This window comes from Chiloscyllium plagiosum, chromosome 9 (genome assembly GCF_004010195.1).
Source record: "Chiloscyllium plagiosum isolate BGI_BamShark_2017 chromosome 9, ASM401019v2, whole genome shotgun sequence".
Taxonomy (NCBI): domain Eukaryota; kingdom Metazoa; phylum Chordata; class Chondrichthyes; order Orectolobiformes; family Hemiscylliidae; genus Chiloscyllium; species Chiloscyllium plagiosum.
This window is the reverse complement of record NC_057718.1, coordinates 98913965-98937996: the sequence shown is the minus strand read 5'-3', so window position 1 is coordinate 98937996 and position 24032 is coordinate 98913965. Positions and strand designations below refer to the sequence as shown.

The 24032-nt window shown below is 40.4% G+C and overlaps 1 protein-coding gene across 9 annotated transcripts in view; it reads left to right on the top strand.

Annotated features, from left to right (window-relative positions):
• mkks (MKKS centrosomal shuttling protein) overlaps positions 1–24032 on the top strand; it is a 141964-nt gene that overhangs the window by 13616 nt on the left and 104316 nt on the right. For 3 of the 9 annotated variants that reach the window (XM_043696606.1, XM_043696609.1, XM_043696610.1), the window contains exon 4: positions 3912–4035. In XM_043696606.1, the coding sequence (XP_043552541.1) occupies positions 3912–4035 (124 nt within the window). The other 6 variants (XR_006312615.1, XM_043696603.1, XM_043696607.1 and 3 more) reach the window with 6 other exon arrangements.

Here is a 24032-nt window from a genome sequence, read left to right as displayed (position 1 = left end):
TTAAAAACCTTTGGCTGCGTTCTTATGAGACAAAATGACATACTGGGGAAAAAAACTATACCAAATAAATACTTAAATGCACTTACTATGTCCATTTTCCTTGATTATAAATTCTACCATCCACAGTTAGAATTGAATCTATCGAAATAAACTTGTCACTTTTGTAATTATACTTTCCCATCAATGGTGGCACTGCAGCATCTTGCTTTTCCAATTCCCAATTCTTCAGTCAGTGCTGCAAAGAGCCTTGTGTTCCATAGAATGTAATTGCTTCGTTGCCATAATAATTGTAACTTCTGTTGTTTGAATAAAATTAATAACATGAATCAATGAACAATTTACAATTGTGGAACAGAATGTATTGCCTCAAAATTTGTGAAAAATGCTTACCTGCCTTGCTATTTGCTTCATCATACATATTTGATGTTGACTTCTCATTTGCTACAAAATGAATCATATGCCAATATATCAACAATGTATGAAAACAATAAAATACCACAAGATTGAAAAATACTGCACCTGTACAGAATGCTAAAAGTGCAATATTATGGGAAAATCAAGCATCACTTGATACTACATGATGGACTAAACAAGGCCATCACTGAGCCATAGTATTAGGCACTTTGTCCATTCCAAATGAACAGCAGCCCCTCCTCTGCCCCTTTGTGCTATTCTATTTCAACCTTTCCTTCCCTTCTTTCTTTCCTTCCATTCCTGTTCTATGCTCTCCATTTCTTACTTTCCCCTTCTCTCTTCACAGTGATTACATCCAATTTTTTCTACTCTGTTATAGAGTCATAGAGATGTACAGCACAGAAACAGACCCTTCGGTTCAACTCATCCATGCCGATCAGATATCCCAACCTAATCTCGTCCCACCTGCCAGTACCTGGCCCATAGCCCTCCAAACTCTTCCTATTCATATACCCATCCAGATGCCTTTTAAATGCTGCAGTTGTACTAGCCTCCACCACTTCCTCTGGCAGCTCATTCCATACACGTACCACCCTCTGCGTGTAAAAGTTGCCCCTTAGGTCTCTTTAATATCTTTCCTTTCTCACCTTAAACCCTTGCCCTCTAGTTCTGGACTCCCCGACCCCAGGGAAAAAACTTTGTCTATTTAACCTATCCATGCCCCTCATGATTTTATAAACCTCTATAAGGTCACCCCTCAGCCTCCGATGCTCCAGGGAAAACAGCCCTAGCCTATTCAACCTCTCGCTGTAGCTCAAATCCTCCAACTGACCTTTCTTCTATTGCAGCCCTTTTTTTCATTATCCGAGATGGGCAACAAAAGGCCAGCATTTGTTGCCCATCTCGAATCGCCCGTGAACTGATAGTTTGTCAGACCACTTCAGAGGGCATTTAAGAGTCAGTTATGTTATGTGAATCTGGAATCACATACAGGACAAGATCAGAAAAGGATGGCAGATTTTGTCTCTAAAGAACATTAGTGAACCAGATGGGTTTTTAACACCAATTGATAATAGTCTAACAGTCATCATTGTTGTTTAAGCTTCATATTTAATAATTTTTGTGGATTTGATTTTCAAAGATTGTGGAGTTATCTAGGCTTTTTCTTTGAAGAGGACATTGAAAGGATAGTCTTTTTAGCAAAGCATTTCTTGGAAACCACATGCTTCTAGATCTTGTTAATATTGGTTGTTTGAACTCATACCAGTAAAAACACCTCACTATTTTCACCAATAGGTTTTCTAGCTGTCCTGTTGACATAGTGTTTTGCAGGCGTGAAGATAGTTTGGTTTCCAGCTGGAGAAGCCTGCAAATGAACAAGCAGCTAAGCTCTCATTGTCTGCTTTTGAAGCATCTTTATGAAGAATCCAGTCTGAATTCTGTTGACACCTTGAGAGTGTCTGGAAGACTTCCCTGTTTCCTTAACAAGGTGCATCTGCCAAAATCCCAACTGCTTACATTTGGTGACATCCATCTACATGTGCCATCTGATAGCTGCCTGAAAATCTTAAGCTTTGTCCTTTTTTTTTGCCTTCAGAACTATGACTTATTGACCGAGAGTGTTTTCTGCCAATAGTGAATCCCTGTAGGTAGAATATGATCCCCCCCCACTCCTGGTCTTTACCCAGTGTATGTTTGTGTGTGTGTGTTTTAGATTGTTTAGAGGGATTAACATTTATATTGTGATATCATAAACCAGTTTTACACCTTCATTTGATAAGTTCTATTATTTTTTTTAAATTTGCGTTTTTAGAAATAAATCTGTTGAATTTTGTTGTTCTAAGCCTAATATAGAAAAACATACAATTGGCCATATCACAAACAAGGTAAGCCAGTTAAATTTATGTTGCAGCCCATGGAGTATTGGGACTAAACTCAGTACTTCAGGACTAAAGACACAGTACTTCTCCCATCATAATCATAACATCTTCAATGAGTCAAGCTTTCAGTTCTAAATTTACTTAATACTGACTCTGAATTCCACGCAGCCATAGTGTGATTTGTATTTGTGTGCCCTGCGCATTAGTGTAGACCAATATTCCATTATCTCCTCACATAAAATATGCTGCCCTTCTTCCTCTCTGCTCCGACTCATCTTCTATTCCCGTTTTCCTCCCTCAGTTTTACCCTCTCCAACACCCATCTGTCCTACCTCTCTTCCCTCAGCTCTCCATCAATTATTCTTAACACTGTCTGTCCACCTCACACATTTTTCCTTTTCTTCTGTCTGCATTTCATTCCCAGCATTGTACTAGTCACTCTAACTTGATCTGAAAGCATAAAATTGGCCTTGACTCCCCATGTGTGCAGATTTAATATATACATGAAGTAATGGAAAAATTGCTTGTCTTACAACTTGAATGCTTTAATATGGCTATCATTGCACATTAGCTGCATGGGCCAGTTTGGTTGTCAGTATGTTCCATGATACCTGCCACCAAGGGAAAAATAAATGAAAACAGAAACAAAAGAAACATGAACTCAATTCAAAAATAACAAAGGGGGTGTAAAGAAAATAATTTGATCTCATGATTCAGATGACAAAACATTCAAACTTCCCTCACAGGATTGAACATCTTTTGAACCCTTTATCAGATTTCTTTGCAATATTTTTATCCAATTCGTTATTATTTTGACCAGATATAGATAATAAGAAGTACAAACTAGAATTGCTGAAAGCCATATTTATGGATTTGAAGCTGGATTCTTTCCACTTGATTTGTTGATAACGTCTATCTTTTCTGTACGTTTGGGTAAAATTCAATCAAAATTGGTCTAAATTATTTATGTTGAGTTTTACCTTGTTTTATAATTTTAGCAGAGCAGATTGTAAAATGATGTAATAGAAGTATGTTCACACAAATTTTTATAATCTGAAAATTTAGGTGTTTTGCTCACTAGTGTGGTAAATTTGCTGCCATTGAAGTTGTGATCATCTATGAAAACAAGCAATACACTTACTTTAATCTGGTATATATCATAAAAGTATCATTGAATCCCTACAGTGTGGATGCAGGCAATTCAGCTCATCGAGTCCACACTGACTGGCCAAAGAGCATCCCACACAAACCCACCCCATCCCTATAACCCTGCAATTCCTATGGCTAATCCACACTACACAGCCCTGGGCACTATGGGTAAATTTCCATGGCCAATCCACCTAACGTGCACAACGTTGGACTGTGGGAGAAAAAACTGGAACACCCAGAGGACACCCACGCAGACACCGGGAGAATGTGCAAACTCCACACAGAAGCCACCTGAGGGTGGAATTGAACCTGGGTCCCTGATACTGTGAGGCCGCGTGCCTGCCACTGTGCCATTCCATTAAATAATGGTGAAACCTAGTTAATTTTCACTAGTTAAAAAATTGCATGTTTGAACATGCTGGTGATTGAAAATTGTGGAGCATTTTCTAAGCTGAACTCTTTTCACAGAGCCAAACTGTGACTGATGATAAGTTAGCGGAGTTGGGCTGCTCTCGATCTGAATATGGAATTGTTGCTGACAGTTTCTGCCGCTCATTGCAGCGTACTGCCTCTTCACTGGAACATGATGGTGGTGAGAACTTTGTTGATACTAAGTATTCCCATCGTTGGTCAGTTCTGCCCAAGATGCCTCTGCACACAGACTGGTCAGAAGTATTTTCTAGATGTGCTTGTGGTTTATACACAGCAGAACCAAATCTAAACTGGATTGTTTTAGGTAATAGGGCGGAAATAGTGAGCCTAGAATTGCCCCTTGAGAGACCCAGTGGGTATTTCCCGGATCAATTAGTATTGGACTCTTACTCAGTGAAACTTAATGCTTTGCATGTAGCTGTAGAAACAGCAAATTTAATTGTTGATTTACGGTATGTTATTCAGGACCAGAATTAAACTTCTGGAACTCTGAAATTCCAGCCCATGCCAGCACAAGACCTATAAATATAACTTCCAACTTAAGGTCACAGGCATATTTAGTATTATTTGCCATGACACCTAGAAAGATGTTCTGATAACATTTCAGGTATGTATTATTTTGAACTAAAGCCAAATGTTTTGTAGCATTGTCTTCTATAATAATTTTTCTCAGACAATTTTGCTTACAGAAATCAGGACTTGCATCGCATGGTCATGCTGTGTGTTAATGTATTAATTCTCCATGTTAAAGTACTGACTCACAGAGCAAATTTGTGGAAGGATATTAGTTTGATTTCTTCTCCAGTGAACCATACAAGGCACAGGCGTAGTATTTTACTACTGGGAGAGGAAATGTTGGATGTAACACTGAAAAATACAAGCTGGTCAAAGAGGGAATGCACAGTGTATGTAACTGGTCTCTGCCCACTTTTACATTTCAGAGATGTTGCAGTCAAGAATCTACAGACACAAAGAAACAGTATAGTTTTATCCCTAAAACAATACAGTTGAGCTCAAGATGCTACATTTTTTTTTCGATGTAGGAGATATTAATGCTATCCATTGGTCCCTTATGTATATTAATAACAAACATCTAACGTATACACATTTGTTTCATTAGGAAATATATATAGCTTTCAGCATATAGTTATTCTTGTTGAATTTTTACGTTGTTGGTTTGCTAATATAACATTCCATTGAAGACTTGACTTTGATTTACATTGATTTTCGTTTAAAGTGCTTAGCAGTCTTGTTTTTTATTGAAGACCTCTATAGCCGACAGTTGAAAATAAACTCCTTGTTCATAAATGAGTTTAATCTGTAAGGAAAATGTAGAAGAGGTCAAAGATTTTGAATTTGATGTCTGATAAATGAGTCATTGAAGTTAGTGGAGTGGGATTCAAGGCGCAAGAGAATGTGGGTGTAGACCGTTGGATAAGTTTCAGGATATGTTTGTTGGGAATTTGGAAGTTTGATGAGGAGTGGATTGAATAGAAAAGACTTGAGGCAGCAAGGGATGAATTGAGATTTTCAGCAGGATTCGAGTGAGACAGGGTCAGAGGTGGAAATAGACAGTTTGGTATTAGCTTGAATACGGAATTCGAGACTAAGCAGCAAACTAGGCTTGGTCCATCAGGATTTGCATAAGTGAGAAGCTGCAGAGAGAAAGAGATGAGATTGGAGATGATGGTACTGAATGTTGGCAAGAACTAATCAGGTTGACTTCTCTTCTGGAGTTAAGTTGGTGCCTAGCCCACATTGGATAAAATTTTATTCTTCTGTCACTTATGTTTGATGGGCTTATGGATCCATTTTGTATATTTAAAAATAATATACCTGTGATCGTTGACTCAAATTCAAACATTTGGTTAAAATAGTCCACTAGTCTTGTGAACAAGTATATGAACAGTGTATTCTAAAATCTGACTCATTTACTAATTGGTAAGCAGTATGAGTTTTAGTTGAGGGTTATATTAAGTAAATATGTAATAGATTATCATATAATGTTTCATGAATGTAAAAATACCTCTGAAACATGATAACTGAGACCTGATCATAAGTAGGAATATCTGACAGTTAGTTAATTGTATTGCAATAAAATTTCCGTAATGTTTGAACAATTGGTAGTTATTGTCTTTTTTGGAAAAAAAAGTTCAAAGTTTCATATCTCCAGAACTAATTTCTGTAAAAGTAATAGATAGTCATCAAACAGAGAGCGTATTCTGACATCCCCTGTCATCATAAGATGACTCAGGTACTTACTTGAGTAGGATAACACTCGTGAGTGTGTGTACAAACTTCAAATCAAAAGTACAACAGTATATCCCTTTAATCTATTGTTGACCACTGTTATTTAAAACTGGATAGTTTTGTCCTTAAACATATCCATTTCTGAAAAGATTACTGTGGGAGAAAAACTACATGGGTAAACAAGTGGTTTGTAATTATGAACAAAGGACTTAATGCCTCAGTTTGCACAATTGGAAGAAAATGTTAAGACTTGTTCTGCTGTCGGAACATGTAAAATGCGGTCTTTTTGTTCTGAAAGTCCAGCAGTGTTAAATAAGAGAGTGTATCCATTTAAATAGTGCCTTTCATTCACCTCATCTCAAGATATTTCCAAATGCTTCATAGCCAAAGAATTATCTTAGAAATGTAATCAGTGTTGTAAGGGAAACATAGCATCCAACAACAAGGACCCACAGGCAGCAATGAGATGCAGGATCAGATCATCTATTGTTACTGATTGGTATTCTATTAGAATACACTCAGATCCCGTAAAACACCTGAATTCATTTCCTGTATTACTTAGCAAAAGCTGTGATCAGAGTTGACTGAAAAGATGAAAGAGCAATTGTGGCTTTGCACATGGAACTGATTGCTCCAATCAGGACAGCATTTGGTGAAAATGGATCTGATAAAATTGGGCACGGGCTGAGATAAGGCTCCCTCCCGACACTATTGCTTTTTGATATCTTTGCAGAACCCATGATTAAGAAGGCGCACTAGATGCAGTACAGAAAGGTGTCAAAGTAGGTCAGTTGGTAAAGATAATGAGATTTGCAGATGTGCAGACTCTGGTAACCAGAGCAGCAGAGGAAATACGGGTGCTAATAGATCAAATTAAAGAAGTGACAAAAGGAAAATTATTGTTGAAGTACAACAGTTATGAAGATTGGAGCAACCAATGGTGGGAAAACATAGCTCACGATAAATGGTCAACATCTGGACCCATCTGTCACAATTTAAATACTTGGGAAACATCTTGTCAGAAGATGATCACAGCCATAAAGAAACGCTCTAAAATAGCACTGACAAACTGCATCCACTAAATATAAAGAATTGCTCAGTATGGAATGATAGAAATCCTAAGAAAAGAAGAATGATCAAGTCTGTGATTTGGCTTGCCTTATACAGAGCTGAAACCTGGAAATTGAGAAAAGCAGACATTCAGAGACTAGAAAATTGTGACCTGTGGTTCTGGTGAAAGATGGAGCACATTAGTTGGAGGGACCATGAGAGCAATGAACAAGTTGTCAGAATGGTTGAATGGAGGAAAGCTTATTAGTGAATATCTTTCAGATTGATCATATCGTCAGGCATGAACACATACTGAAGAAGCTGTTTGTATGGATGGAGACCCAAGAGGGAGAAAGTGAATAAAAGATGTCAGAGAAATGAAAATTAAAAATGTGGAGCCCCAGTGAGCAACTAAGAAGCCACAAGGTTTGGAGAAATAAGCAGAGAATCTGTCATTGGCTATATCATTATTATGGATCTTCCATTAGCTTTTCTCTCTTCTAGAATATACTACAGTGGATACGAAGCCATGAAGAAAATGATGAGATTGAGTTTCCTCACTGGATGGTGGAGAAATGCATTGAGCTAGAATTAACTTTGTTGCCCAGATTTTGAAACAACACAGTCATGATTTTTTTAAAAATGTAGTTCCTGTATGTTTTTGACAATGTGGCCAATTGATGTGCCTAACTATGAACCAATCAGAATGCACCTTCAATAATGATGCTGCGCTACTTGTCATGTTGTTATGGAGGCACTTTAATAAACTCAGATCTACAGGGGTTCCCCGATTTATGAATGTCTGACTTACAAACATGATTTCCATATGTGGTTGTAATTTCAAAGAACCAACATATGGACATTTCCTGTACTTATGAATGGCTTCTTTACATCATCCTGTGCAGTGTTCCAACTTGCATTCAATTCAACTTGTGACTGGACTCCAGAAGGGGACCTGTTCACAACCCAGGGACTGCCTGTACAAAATGTTGTCTGGTGAAGATGTCTCTGTTGATTGAATTGACTGCATGTTGTTATCCTGGAATTTGTTCAGCCCTGCATTAGCAAGTTTCATGATTTTTGCTATCACAACATTGCAGCCTGAATAAGAATTATTGTTTGTGAGAGTGCTGCACACTTTGAATTTGGCATGTTTGATTAACAGCTCCAGGATTAACATTCACTGGTTCTTGGGCAGGGCATGTGACACAACCGATGTTGCATATGTACATCATTTTGTATTGTCTTATTAAATTAGATGAAATGGTGTCTCTGGGAGTGGGGTGTTTGAAAAGCTTAGGTGCATTTTCACAATATTTATAAATATATTATTTTGTTCTGTAAGAAAGTCCGCTAGCACTACACTTGAATGCATGCATCATTCACCAGATGTTTTTTGTTACCAATAAAGTTAAAAAGTTTGACATTGTAAAGTCACACCCTGAAACTGAGGAGCACATTCCAATCAGCAAAGTTTTCTGAGCAGTTAACAGTTAAATTTTTAATTTATTTGGGCCTGCATTTACTTAACAATTTGATTTATACCCTTGAACAGTCGATCATTGCTGCACATTAGCATTGTGCATTTATGGTAAAACACTCCTCAAAACGCAACGTATTATGTAGATTCCACTGATCAGTGCAGAACAGACATTTGTGTATATGTCATATGAATCATCAGCATTCTGTTCACTAGAAACTGGTTGGAATAAATTGCCATTAACTGGACCACATGGCAACCTCATCAGCAGCTATTGCAATAATAAGCTGGAAACTGGCTGCAGCAAAGCAGGCTGAGAAAAAACAGGATGTTAATGTTCCAAAATGTGTTGCTAATTGAAATGATATAATTGGGCTAATAGCTTCCTGTAGTTTTCTAGTGTTCCTTATAAAGAAAATAATTTGGTTAAAATTCTTTATTTGAGATGTGACGTCACTGGCCAAATCCACTTTGTTGTCTGTCCCTAATTACCCTCAAGAAGAGAGACAATTATCACTTTCTCTTCATTCCATGGCCTCTTGGACCGGCCACTACCGAGGACTAGATCCTGTCTAATTGCTGAGGACTAAATCCTGTCTAATTGCTGAGGACTGGATCCTGTTCAACTGCTGAGCACTGGATCCTGTCTAACTGTTGAGGACTGGATCCTGCCCGATTGCTGAGGACTGGATCCTGTCTAACTGCCGAGGCATGGATCCTGTCCAACTGCCGAGGACTGAACCCTGTCCAACTGCCGAGGACCGGTTCCTGTCTAACTGCCGAGGACCGGATCCTGTCCAACTGCCGAGGACCGAACCCTGTCCAACTGCCGAGGACCGCACCCTGTCCAACTGCCGAGGACCGGATCCTGTCTAACTGCTGAGGACCTGGGGCCTGTCAAAGCTGTTGAGGACCGGGTCCTGACAAAACATCTGAGGACCAGGGCGATTGAAACTGCCAAGGACTGGAGACTTGCCGAAACCGCCAAAGACCAGGGGCCTGTTGAAGCCACCAAGGCCCAGGGGCCCTTCAAAACTGCTGAGGGCCAGGGGTCCATCGAAACCGCTGAGGACCGGAACCTAGATGGTGGTGATGAGTTTCTGCTGTCAGTCTGGTGTATAGACACCCACCGTGCTGCTGGGGAGGAAGTTCCAGAATTCTGACCCAGCAACAGTGAAGGAACAGAAATACAGTTCCTAGACATGGTATTACATGAATTGGAAGGCAACTCGTAGGGTGAACTAAAATGTGGGAACTAGAACATCCTCATTTCTGACCATATGATGGAGAGATGGTAATTGATGAAGAATCTGAAGACTGTTGAGCCGAGGACACTACCTTAAGGAGCTCTTCCTACGTCTTAGGGATGAGATTGTTTTCCCCAACAATCGCAATCACTTAATGATTGTAATAATAGTGACAAGCACATCAATTAGCAGCACATAGCACAAAAGGAAATCATTCACCCCATAGGGTTTCTGCTGACATTTTTGAAAGGGCTGCTCAATTAGGCCCTCTATTTCGCTGATTCACCATAGTCTCCAAGTATTTCCTTTTAATCCGATTTATTTTGGGTTTTTTTAAGTTAGTCATGAGTCTGCTTGTACTGTAATTTCCAGGGGTGCATTCTTGGGTTAGAACTCATTGTGTAAAACTAATTCTGTTGATCTCCTGTCTGGTTCCTTTATCTGATATCTCTGTCCTCTGGCTAGAAATCCATCTGCCGTAGAAACAGTTTGTCCCTATTTATTGCTTTAAAATGCCGTATAATTTTAAACAGCTCCATTAAATTAGCTTCTCTAATTCTTCCGTGTAACTGAAGTCCCTCATCGCTGTTGTATCACCTTTATTTTAATATTCTTATATGGTATGTGAGCTTTATTTTACCTGCTGCTCCAAGACACCAGCTCTGAATGTTCTTGGCCTTCCTATATCAAGTCCAAAATGGCAGGATTTATTTGAAGCTCCAATATTTTCTTTCAATTCTGGCAGTCCAGAATGGAAGAGACCAATTTCATGAAAGTTGCTTGGAGCACACAGAAACTTGGAACAACATTGCATGATCATTCCATTTGGTGAGCAACAATAACTCTGAGAGGAAGTTGTTTCCCAAATCTACCACCTGTTTGAAAACTGGATCATTGTATCCATTAATATTTCCCATATGTTTAAACTTCTTGCATTTTGTATAAATCGCATCATATCTGAAAGCCTTGCTGTGACAGTTTTGGGTGATTCTCACAAAGTGATTGTGTGTGAAGTCCACACTGTCCTGCTTGTGAGAAAATGCTGTGCAATGAAAAATATATTGCTGCAGAAAAGTGTGGGAACATTTAAAAATAAATCATCTCCAATTCAAAAGATTTTGAGCCAGTTTTTCTTCAGCTCTCTTAGTCACTTTAAACACAATAAAATTGCTTGAAAGTAATCAAATGTGTGTGATCTTGTTTCTGAATGTGTCCACGTAGATACAGTACCTACCTCAAAACCAACAGAACCGAGAATGCAACTATGCTGAATTTTGGATTTTACTAGGTCGTGGGTCAGTGGGTGGATCCGGCAAATTTGGTCAGATGGGGTCAGGGGCCACTGGAAGTAATGGGCATATGCCAGTGCGCAAATAGCAAAACAGAAATGGAGTCTGGAGCCATGCTGTTCCTTGTTGAATTGTCCAGATAAATTAATTTTAATGGAGTACATTTAAAAAAAAAGTGCATGGCACATTCGGAAGCACCCAGTTTTTTGGACATTTTCAGGTTTTCAACAGCCAGTTTTGAGAGTACATCTGTGTAGGGAATAAAACCATTTTCTCCAGTGGATTTATTTTTCTGCAATAAACTTTTGTGTCAAAAAGTTTGAATCAGAAAAATCAAAGAATTTATATTTATGATGCTCACTATTTTACAGTTTACACATTCCAGAAATGCTGCATGAAAACAAAATCTCTTGTACTGTGTCACCTCTTTCGTCTCTTTAAATGTGTTCCGACATGCTGTATGTTTCACAAGTCTCTGCTGCTATTAAAAATGCCTAATCCTATTGGGTTTGTTTCTGTCTGCTACATAACAACCACATTTTGTTAAGTTTTGTTTTGTATAACACAGGAGGGCTGCAGTCCAAAAAAAAAGTCGAAATGATTTATGTGGTACAAGTTTTAATGAACTTTAGACAAAGTGTGGGAACAGGGTTGAGTGTGAGTAATTGGTGGCTGAAGTACAAAAATTGTTGCATGCTAATCCAGAAGATTTCCTGTTTGACAGAACATAAGAATGAGATTCGTAGCAAAGAGTTATCTTGTAATTTGTGTTCGATACATGAGAGTAAATAAGCTGACAAATCTTAAAGAGCATAATTCTTGTCCAAATAATATGTTCATGTGTGTACTTGCCATTCCTTTAGGGTACATAGGCTATGGTACTTTCGTGCTAACTGGTCATAGCAATCAGTTAAAATGCTTCGTCAGACTTTTAACCAGACTTCATAAGTGATTAATCGGTCAGGCGGTGAGTTACTTTTGCAAATGGGCATGCTGGGGCCTGTATGTATCTACAAACACTGACTTACCAGCCCATTAACTTCAAAACACTTCATCGTGTTTTAAGCAAGCTTTGTAAATGACTTCCTGTCATCAGACACTGTTTGTTTAGAGAATGAGCATGTTCGGAACTCTTTGTGCACCCGTTTGAACATCCATAAACGTTTGACTAACTGCCTCAGTGACTTATGAGTTTTATGAGATTTTAACTAATGTCAGAAATGACTTCCTGCCATCAGACCTGGAGTTGTTTTTTAAATGTGAACGCTGTGAATTGTCAAAATTATTCTCAAACTTGTGTTGAAATGCTTGAGAACATATAGCACCCAAGTGACTCAGTGAGTTTACAGAATGGAAGCTGAGCCATATAGTTCAGAAATGCCCCAGTTTTGACCTTCTGTCAATGCTGAATTAACTTCACAGCCTTGGGTCAGTGGGGCGCAAAAGTTGGAATCAACACTTCTAAGGGAAACTCCAACCCAATCATGCACCTTACTGCTATACAATAACCCAAAATTTAGTCCTCCTACACAAACTACAGACAGGATTGGGACATAACAGTGATAAGCTATGCTCTTCTAATATTCATCAATCGTACTTCCACTTGGGTAAGCTTGTAGTCACACTGATGAGAGTTTAAGTGTGAAATTCATGACTAGTTCAGGATATATACATTCCTGAGTTTTTGTTTTGGTTGTTTAGAATGTTATAAAGTAAATTCACTGATCTTATAAAAAAAGCACAGGCAACTTTTATACTTTTCTGATGTTATTCAGCACAGATCCTGCTGAATGGAAAAGATATAAGGGCCACAAAGCAACTTAGAAGAGCTACTAAAAGCGATTATGAAAGGAAATTTGCCAGGGACATCAACATCAATTAGAAGAAATTTTATAGTTACATAAAGGATAACAGGTGGTCAGGAGCAGTGTTGGCCCACTGAACACTGAAAGTGGGGATATTATCAATGACTATAAAGAATTAGCAGATACATTAAATAATTACTTTGCCTCAGTATTTACAGTAGAAAAAGAGGATAGCTTGCCAGAACATAGAACATTACAGCACAGGACAGGCCCTTCAGCTCTCAATGTTGCGCTGCCCTGTGAAACCAATCTGAAGCCCATCTGATCTACACTATTCCATTCTCATCCATATGCCTATCCAATGACCATTTAAATGCTCATAATGTTGGCTACTCTACTACTGTTGCAGGCAGTGCATTCCATGCCCCTACTACTCTCTGAGTAAAGAAAGTACCTCCAACATCTGCCCTATATCTATCACCCCTGAATTTGAAGCTATGCCCCTCGGGCTAGTCATCACCATTCAAGGAAAAAGGCTCTCACTGTCCACCCAATCTTACCCTCTGATTATCTTATGTGTCTCAGTTATATCACCTCTCAAACTTCTTCTCTAATAAAAACAGCCTAAAGTCCCTCAACCTTTCCTCGTAAGACCTTCCCTCCAAACCAGGGAACATCCTAGTAAATCTCCTCCGAACCCTTTCCAAAGCTTCCACATCCTTCCTATAATACGGTGACCAGAACTGTACGCAATACTCCAAGTCGGCCACAGCTGCAGAATGACCTCATGACTCCGAAACTCAATCCCTCTACCAATAAAAGCTCGCACACGTATGCTTTCTTAACAGCTCTATCAACTGCTCATCTACACTACCAAGAATCTTACCATTCACCCAGTACTCTGCATTCCTGTTACTCCTTCCAAAGTGAATCACCTCACACTTTTCTGTATTAAACTCCATTTGCCACCTCTCAGCCCAGCTCAGCAGCTTATCTATGTTCTTCCGCAACCTACAATATCCTTTGGCACTGTCCACAACTGTACTGACCATAGTGTCATCCGCAAATTTACTGACCCACCCTTCCACACTCCCATCCAGATTGTTTATAAAAATGACAAACAGCAGTGGACCCAAAACAGGTCCTTGCAGTGCATGACTAGTAACTGAACTTCAGCATGAATATTTCCTATCAACCACCATCCTCGGTCTTCTTTCAGCTAGCCAATTTCTGATCCAAACCGCTAAATCACCCTCAATCCCATGTCTCCATATTTTGTGCAGTAGACTACCATGGGAAATGCTTTACTGAAATCCATATACACCAGATTGTCGGCTTTATCAGTTTGGTCACCCTCTCAAAGAACTCAATAAGGTTTCTGAGACACGATCTACCCTTCATAAGACCATGTTGACTATCTCTAATCAACTTATTCCTTTTGAGATGATTATAAATCCTATCTCTTATAAACGTTTCTAACACTTCACTCACAACTGAAGTAAGGCTCACTGGTCTATAATTACCAAGGTTGTCTCTACTCCCCTTCTTGAGCAAGGAAACAATATTTGCTATCCTCCAGTCTTCTGGTACTATTCCTGTAGACAATGATGACATAATGATCAAAGCCCAAGTCTCAGTAATTTCCACCCTAGCATCCCAGAGAATCCTAGGATAAATCCCATCCGGCCCAGGGGATTTATCTAATTTCACACTTTCCAGAACTTCTAACACCTTCTCCTTGTGAACCTCAATCCCATCTAGTCTAGTAGCCTGTTTTTCAAAATTTTCCTTTTCATAATTGTCTTTTTCCAGGGTGGATACTGATGAAAAATATTCATTCAGTGCTTCCTGTATCTCCTCTGATTCCATGCACAACATCCTACTACTGGCCTTGATTGGCCCTAATCTTACTCTAGTCACTCTTTTATCCCTTATATACCCATAGAAAGCTTTAGGGTTTTCCCTGCTCCTATCTGCCAACAACCTCTCATATCCCCTCCTCGCTTGTCTTATCTCTCTCTTTAGGTCTTTCTTGGCTACCTTGTAACTCTGAATCACCCTAACTTGAGTCTTCACATCTCATCTTGACATAAGCCTTCTTCTTCCTCTTGACAAGAGATTGAACTTCCTTAGTAAACCACAGCTCCTGTGCTCGACAACTTCCTCCCTGTCTGACAGATACATACTTAGCAAGGACACACATCCACCTGTTTGGTCACCTTCTCAAAGAACTCGATAAGGATTGTGAGGCATGACCTACCCAAGCTGTTCCTTGAGTAAGCTCCACATTTCTATTGTGCCCACCCCCTGCAGTTTCCTTCCCTATCCTATGCATTCTAAATCTTGTCTAATCGCATCATAATTACCTTTTGCCCCACCTGTAGCTCTTGCCCTTCGTGTATACCTATCCCTTTCCATCGCTAAGGTAAACATGACTGAATTGTGGTCCCTATCACCAAAGTGCTCACCTACCTCCAAATATAACACCAGGCTGGGTTCATTACCCAGTACCAAATCTAATGTGGCCTCACTCCTTGTTGGTCTTTCTATATACTGTGTCAGAAAACCATCCTGCACATAATGGACAAAAACTGACCCATCTGAAGTACTTGAACTATAGTATTCCCAGTCAATATTTGGAATGTTGAAGCACCCATAGCAATTACTCTGTTACTGTCAGTCCTATTGAGGATCATCTTTGCTAGCCTGAGGAAGTCCTGAGGAAATGAATAATTGAACAGGAATAGGGACTGAATGAAATTCACACAGGTAAAACATCAGTAATGAGGAAATTGAAGAGTGACAATTTCAATCTGAGGATGTTAAAGGAAGTAGAATCATTGAGTTATAGAGATGTATAGCACGGAAACAGACCCTTCGGTCCAACTCATCCATGCCAACCAGATATCCCAACCCAATCTAGTCCCACCTGCCAGCACCCTCCCCATATCCCTCCAAACCCTTCCTATTCAAATAGCCATCCAGATGCCTTTTAAATGTTGCAATTGTGCCAACCTCCACCACTTCCTCTGGCAGCCCATTCCACACACTTACCACCCTCTATGTGGAAAAAGTTTCCTCTTAGGTGTCTTTTATATCTTTCCCCTCTCACCCTAAACCTATGGCCTCATGTTCTGGACTCCCTCACTCCAGGGAAAAGACTTTGTCTATTTATCCTATCCATGCCCCTCATGATTTTATAAACCTCTATAAGGTCACCCCTCAGCTCCAGGGAAAACAGCTCCAGCCTATTCAACCTCTCCCTATTGCTCAAATCCCTCAACCCTGGTAACTTCCTTGTAAATCTTTTCTGAACCCTTTCAAGTTTCACAATATCCTTCCGATATTGCACGTGATATTCCAAAAGTGACCTAACCAATGTCCTGTACAGCCGCAACATGACTTCCCAACTCCTATACTCAATACTCTGACCAATAAAGGAAAACATACCAAACACCTTCTTCACTATTCTATTTACCTGCGACTCCACTTTCAAGGAGCTGTGAACCTGCACTCCATGGTCTTTTTGTTCAGCAATACTCCCTTGGACCTTACTATTAAGTGTATAAGTCCTGCTAAGATTTGCTTTCCCAAAATGTAGCACCTTGCATTTATGTAAATTAAACTCCATCTGCCACTTCTCAGCCCATTGGCCCATCTGATCAAGATCTGGTTGTAATCTGAGGTCTGATCAAGATCCCCTTGTAATCTGACAGTAGCCTGTCCATTACTCCTCCAATTTTGGTGTCATCTGCAAACTTACTAACTGTACCTCTTATGCTCACATCTAAATCATTTATATAATTGACAAAAAGTAGTGGACCTAGCACCGATCCATGTGGCACTCCAGTGGTCACAGGCCTCCAGTCTGAAAAACCCCTCCACCACCACCCTCTGATTTCGACGATTGACCCAGTTCTGTATCCAAATAGCTAGTTCTCCCTGTATTCCATGAGATCTAACCTTGCTAACCAGTCTCCCATGGGGAACCTTGTTGAACGTCTTACTGAAGTCCATATAGATCACGTCCACCACTCTGCCCTCATCAATCCACTTTGTTACTTCCTCAAAAGACTTAATCAAGTTTGTGAGACATGATTTCCCACGCACAAAGCCAGGTTGACTATCCCTAACCAGACCTTGCCTTTCCAAATACATGTACATCCTGTCCCTCAGGATTCCCTCCAACAACTTGCCCACCAACGACATCAGGCTCACTGGTCTATAGTTCCCTGGCTTTTAGGGGAACACATTATAGATGACCTGACTATAATCTTTGAGAAACAAAAACAGAAAGTGCTAGAAAAGCTCAGCAGATCTGGCAGCATCTGTGGAGAGAAATCAGAGTTAACATTTCGGGTCGAGTGAGTTCTGATTTCTCTCCACAGACGCTGTCAGACCTGCTGAGCTTTTCCAGCAATTTCAATTTTTGTTTCTGATTTACAGCATCCACAGTTCTTTCGGTTTTTATAATCTTTCAGGGTTCCCTAGAAACAGGGTCATCCCTCTGCATTGGAAAATAGTTCTCAAATCACTCCGCTTTTTAAAAATGGGGAAAGAGGAAAACTCAGGGAATTACAGACCAATTACACTAACATCTATGGTGGGGAAATAGTTGGAGGCTATAATCAAGGATGAGGTAACTGAACACCTAGAAAATTTCCACTTAACCAGGAAGAATCAGCATGGATTCATGACAGGTAGGTCATGTCTGGTAAACCTCAGTGAATTTTCTGAATAGGTGATTAAGATAGTGGACAGGGTAATGTCTATGGACGTTGTTTATTTGGACTCGTAGAAGGCGTTTGATAAAGTCCCATATAAGAGACTGTAACATAAGGTGGAAGCCCACGGAATTGAGGGCAAGTTACTGACATGGCTGGGAAATTGAGTGAGAGGCAAGCGATAAAAGGTAGGAGTAATGTGTAAATACTCAAATTAGCAGGATGTGACCAGTGGTGTCTTTCAAGGATCTGCGCTAGGGCCTCAGTTACTCATTATTTATTAAGTGATTTGGATAATGGCATAGAAAGTCATGCATCCAAATCTGCTGATGACACAAAGTTAGATGGAATTACAGACATTGTAGATGATCGTATAAAATTCTAAAGGGATATTGATAGACCAAGTGAATGGGCAAAACTGTGGCAGATGAAGTTCAATATAAGTGAGTGTGAGGTTATCAATTTTGGACTAGAAAAGGATAGATCAGGGTACTTTCTAATGGTATGAAGATAAATACAATGGATATCCAAAGAGACTTGGGGATTCAGACTGTTTAGATCTTTAAAGTTTAGAAAAAATATATTGAGGACTAGAGTATAAGGATAGAGGTTATGCTACTGTTATGCAAAACCCTGGATAGACTCTGCTTGGAGTACTGTGAGCAGATCTGGGCATCAAACCTTAGCCTTGGAAGGAGTATAATATAGGTTTACCAAATTGAAACCTGGACTTTAGGGTTATGAAGAGAGATTATACAAATTTAGATGGTTTCTCCAGAACTTAGAAGGTTAGGGGGTGATCTGATCAACTCTTCAAGCTACTTATAGGAAAAGATAAGGTAGATAAGGATAAACTATTTCCACTGGTTGGGAATTCTAAAACTGGGAGGCATAATTTGAGAATTCCAGACCACTCAGGAAAAAAATTAGAAACACTTCTACACATAAAGGGTGATAGATGTTTGGAACACTCTTCCACAAATGGCGGTGAATACTGGATCAGTTAATAGTTTTAAATCTGAAATGATTAAATTTTTGCTATAAATGGTTAAATGTTATAAGATAAGCAGAATTAGGCTCTTCAGTCCATCCAGTCTGCTGCACCATTTGATCATAGCTGATATGTTTAACAACCCCATACTCTGCCTTCTCCCCATAACCCTTGATCCCTTACTAATCAAGAACTTATCTAGCTCGATCTTAAGTATGCACAATGACTTGGACGACACTCAATGTTGCCATTGACAGGCAGAAATAAAGTGGTAGCTCATTAAAAATCACGATGAAGCACTTGGAGTCCTATTTTCAGTGCCTGTCTAATGACTCCCATTTCGGTGGGGGGTCCTCAAAATAAATGACCCAAGCACCTCCTGGCTCAACAAATATCTAGACGTTCCTCAGCTTCATTTCTCCTCCCCTGGATCACATTCTTGACATTTTAAATGACTGCCACCAACATGACTCCATAAGGGTCCAAGTTCAGGGTTCTTCCAATCTCTCGAATGATGAGTTGCCTTTCAAATTTTATTTAATGCTGGCAGCTTGCTAACTCTTTTTTTGTTTTTTATTTATTCATATTTTTGTTGAAAAAGTTTATACTCTTTAACAAAAAGTATTATAAAAATACAAAGATACAGAAGAATAGAGATAATACAACATTATATTACAACAGTATTAACAGTGAACTACCCACTACTCTACAGGGTACGATCATCTCATAGTTACTTAACTTAGCTCGAGTTAAATTAAGAGGAAATTAAATAAAATGAAATTAAATTAAATAACAATTAAATTAGATTTCATCACATTACTCTCCTTACCGCACCTCCGCCTCAACGGGAGCAATTATTATACCCATACTTACTAAGCCTCCCCTCTCCAGAGTCCTGGGACCGCCAAACCTGGCCCTCACGACTGTATAAAGGCCCTAATCAGTATCGCTGATGGATCCATGTCTGTGTAACTTAGAAAGGGCCCCCTCATTTTATAAAATTGCTCTGTTCCATGGTGCACTATATTTGTAAGATACTTTTTGTGGACGTGCTCCCCGTAAGACCTGGGTTTTTTTCTTATATCCAATTCTTCCTGGCACTGTGTAAGAATGTTAAATAACCTCTTCCTGTGTCACCCAGAGAGGGCAGATTCGGCAGTTCCAAAAGAAGGGATGCCGGGTCTGCCTTAACTTCAATTCCCAGGATTCTCTCTAGCTTGTTCACATTGGCACCCCGGTATCCCCGAATCTTGTGGCAGGACCAAAAGCAGTGTGGAAGGGTGCCTGTGCTAATTTTATGTTTGGAACATCCTGGAGATGATCCTTGCTTAAACTTTGCTAACCTCTCCGGTGCCATATGGGCTCTGTGAAGGATCTTCAATTGCATCGCTTGTGCTTTATTACATATTGAAATTTTCTTCACATTCTCCTATATCTCCTCCCATGTTTCCGATGAGATTTCTTCTCCTAATTCCTGATTCCAGATCCCATGGAGTCTCTCCATATCTCCCAAGGTGCTCCCTCTCTGCAAATGATATATGGTACTAACCGAGAGAATGCCCCCACATCAGAGCACTCTTCTCTCTATGTGCAACTTGTAAGGCTGAGCTAAGCACATGGTTTTCTTCTGTATATAATCCCTCACCTGAAAACATCAGAAGAGGTCCCAACTAGGTATCCTGTATTACTGACTTAACTGATTAAAAGACATCAAGACCTCTCCCTCAAATAAGTCTCCCAAACAGGTGATTCCCTTACCCTCCCATGTTTTGAAGCCAGAGTCCATTGACCCCGGTCTAATTCCTTGGGCTCCCACTAATGGGGTGAACAGCAAGGTCTTAAGCAAATTGCCCTCACCCTGTTGCATTACTCTCCATCCTTTCACTGCATTTAAGATAATTGGGCTCTCACAGTGCTCAGCCAAGGATCACATCATGTCCATAAACAATAAATTAACGAAGGGACACCTTGCCTGCGAAGCCTTGACATCAAGCCATATCGACCTCGAGTCCTTACGACCCAGTCACCCACATATGACAACAGGGCATCTATTTGGTATCTCTTCAAATCTGGAAGATCCACCCCCATACGCTATGGGAGTTGCAACTTAGTACATTTAATTAGGGATGCCTGTGGCACCAAATAAAGGACCCAAGTCAGCTAATAAGCATCTGCAGCACCTGTTAGGGCAGCAACAACAGGAGCATCCTAATAGGGTATAATAACCAAGGAAGAACATTCATTTTGATCAGGGCTTTATCCTATCCAACAACTGCACAAAGTTAGCTCTGTACAGCTGATGACAGATAGGGTAATGAAAATTCCCAGTAGAGAAAAACATTTTGCGACCTCTGAAAAGGAAACTGCGTTCCATTCTCCAACTCAGGCACTTCCACCAATCCTCCCATAGGCATTTCTTCCCACTTTGTAAAATTTATCCTGTATCCCGTGAAGCTGCTGAATAATTTAATATTTTGTGTTAACCGGGGTACGGACTTTTCCAGGTTAGCCAGAAACAGAAGGACATCATTCGCATAAAGAGTAATTTTGTGCTCTCCAATTCCTACTTTAGGCGCCGCTATTTCAGGATCCTTCCAGATGGCGTCTGCCAGCGGCTCAATTACCAAAGCCAATAACAGCGGCAAGAGAGGACATCTCTGTCGGCTGCCTCTCCCAATGCTGAAATTATCTGATTTTACACTGTTCGTGATGACCACCGCCTTGGGGTCACTATATAACACTGCCATCCACCGAGCGAAGGCCCCCCACGACCAAAACGATCTAAAATACCAAAAAGATATGACCACTCCACCCGATCTAACACCTTTTCCACATCTAGGGAGACCACCAAGCCCGGAATCAATCTCTACTGACATACTTGTAATATGTTCAGTACCCTCCTGCTATTATTGGAAGAGCTGCAGCCCTTGATAAAACCTGTCTGGTCTTCTTTTATAATAATAGGCAGTAGCTTTTCCAACCTCAGAGACAGCACCTTTGATAAAATTTCGAAGACTACATTCAATAACGAGATAATACTGTATGATGCACAATCCTCAGAGTCTCTCCCTATCTTTAAAATGAGTGAGATATTGGCTTCCCTGAGGGGAGGTGGAAGGCAGTTCTGTCTATACGAGTGACTATACATCCCCAGAAGTGGCTAACATGTTTATAAACTCCTCGTAAAGCTCACTCAGAAACCCATCTGGGCCAGGTGCTTTGCCACTTTGGAGCTGCCTCCTGTATATCTTGTATCGTCAGGATTGCATTTAAAAGGGAGGCCTGCTCTGCGTTTATACCGGGGAGGTTCAGGTTTTCAAAAAAGGATTCCATTCTCGCTTCTCCATCCTCACAGCCCTCTCGACTGGGTATAACTCTGCATAGAATTCCCAAAATCCAGCATTAGTCTTTTTCAGCTCCCGGGTGATTGTACCAGCTTTCTCCCAAATAGATACAATGGACTTTTCTTCCTAGCCAGGTAAACCAGGTATCTATGTGGCTTATCCCCATACTCTAACAACCTTTGCTTGCAAAGGAGACCCCTCTCTTTACCACCTCTGTCAGCACTCAGTCCAGAGCAGCCCAGAGAGCCGTGACCTACTGTAACTTAACCACAGATGGCCTGTTATAAAAGAGAGAGAGAGAACCTGCACAGTTACTGCCTTTGCTGTTTGAATTCATGTATTGCTAGACATCAGAGTGCATCTGGGAAAATTAACAAACAGTGAAATTCACAACTGATCTTGGAGGAACTGTTGGGCGAAGTTCACAGCACAGAATCAGATAAGTTAATCGTTTTTAAGTATGGCCTACAGAGAATCTGCTGTAGTGAGTAGAGTGGGTTCTTTCTTGAGTATATGTTTTTGGAGATATGTCTCTTGATTAAGTTTAAAATATAAGCCAAAATTATTAATTTAACCTGGGGCAGTGTTTTGTAGAGGAATAAGACGGTGTTATTTTCTGGGTCTGTAGATTGTGAAGGAGCAAAAATGGTCTTTAGTACAGTGATATGTACTTCTTGTCAGATGTGGGAGTTTAAAGAGAGTTTAAGGGTTACTGCGGATTATATCGGCCATAAATGCTGTTAGCTGCGAATCTTATCAGATCGAGTGGATCGGTTGGAGAGACAGTTAGAAGCAATGAGGGATTTGCAACAGCAACAGTATGTGATGGATGGCAGTTATAGGAAGGGGGAAAAGTCTCAGATACAGTCACATAGATGGGTTAACCCCAGGAAAGGTAGGCAGCTAGTGCAGGAGTCTTTTGTGGATATACCCATTTCAAACAGGTATGCTGTATTGGAAAATGTAGGGGGTGATGGATTCTCAGGGGAATGTAGCACGAACAGCCAAGTTTCTGTTATTGAGACTGGCTCTAATGCAACGAGGGGGTACGTCGGGTTTCAAGAGATCAATTGTGTTAAGGGATTCTCTAGTCCGACATACAGGCAGAAGTTTCAGTGGCCAGCAGCGATAAAGCAGAATGGTGTGTTGCTTCCCTGGTGCCAGGATCAAGGATGTCTCAGAGAGGGTGCAGAATGTTCTCACGGGGGAGAGGGCCCAGCAAGAGGTCATTGTCCACATTGGAACCAACGACACAGGAAGGGAAAAGATTGAGATTCTGAAGGGAGATTACAGCGAGTTAGGCAGAAATTTAAAAAGGAGGTCCTTGAGAGTAGTAATATCTGGATTACCCCTGGTGCTAAGAGTTAATGAGGGCAGGAATAGGAGGATAGAGCAGATGAATGCATAGCTGGTGTATGGGAGAAGGATTCACATTTTTGGATCATTGGAATCTCTTTTGGGGTAGAAGTGACCTGTACAAGAAGGACGGATTGCATCTAAATTGGAAGGGGACTAATATACTGGCAGCAAAATTTGCTCGAGCTGCTTAGGGGGATTTAAACTAAGGTGGGGTGTGGGACCCAGGGAGATAGTGAGGAAAGAGATCAATCTAAGACTGGTACAGTTGAGAACAGAAGCGAGTGAAACAGTCAGGGCAGGCAGGGACAAGGTAGGACTAATAAATTAAACTCCATTTATTTCAATGCAAGGGGCCAAACAGGGAAGGCAGATGAACTCAGGGCATGGTTAGGAACATGGGACTGGGATACCATAGCATTATGGAAACATGGCTCAGGGATGGGCAGGACTGGCAGCTTAATGTTACAGGATACAAATGCTACAGGAAGGATAGAAAGGGAGGCAAGAGAGGAGGGAGAGTGACATTTTTGATAAGGGATAGCATTACAGCTGTGCTGAGGGAGGGTATTCCCAGAAATACATCCAGGGAAGTTATTTGGGTGGAACTGAGAAATGTGA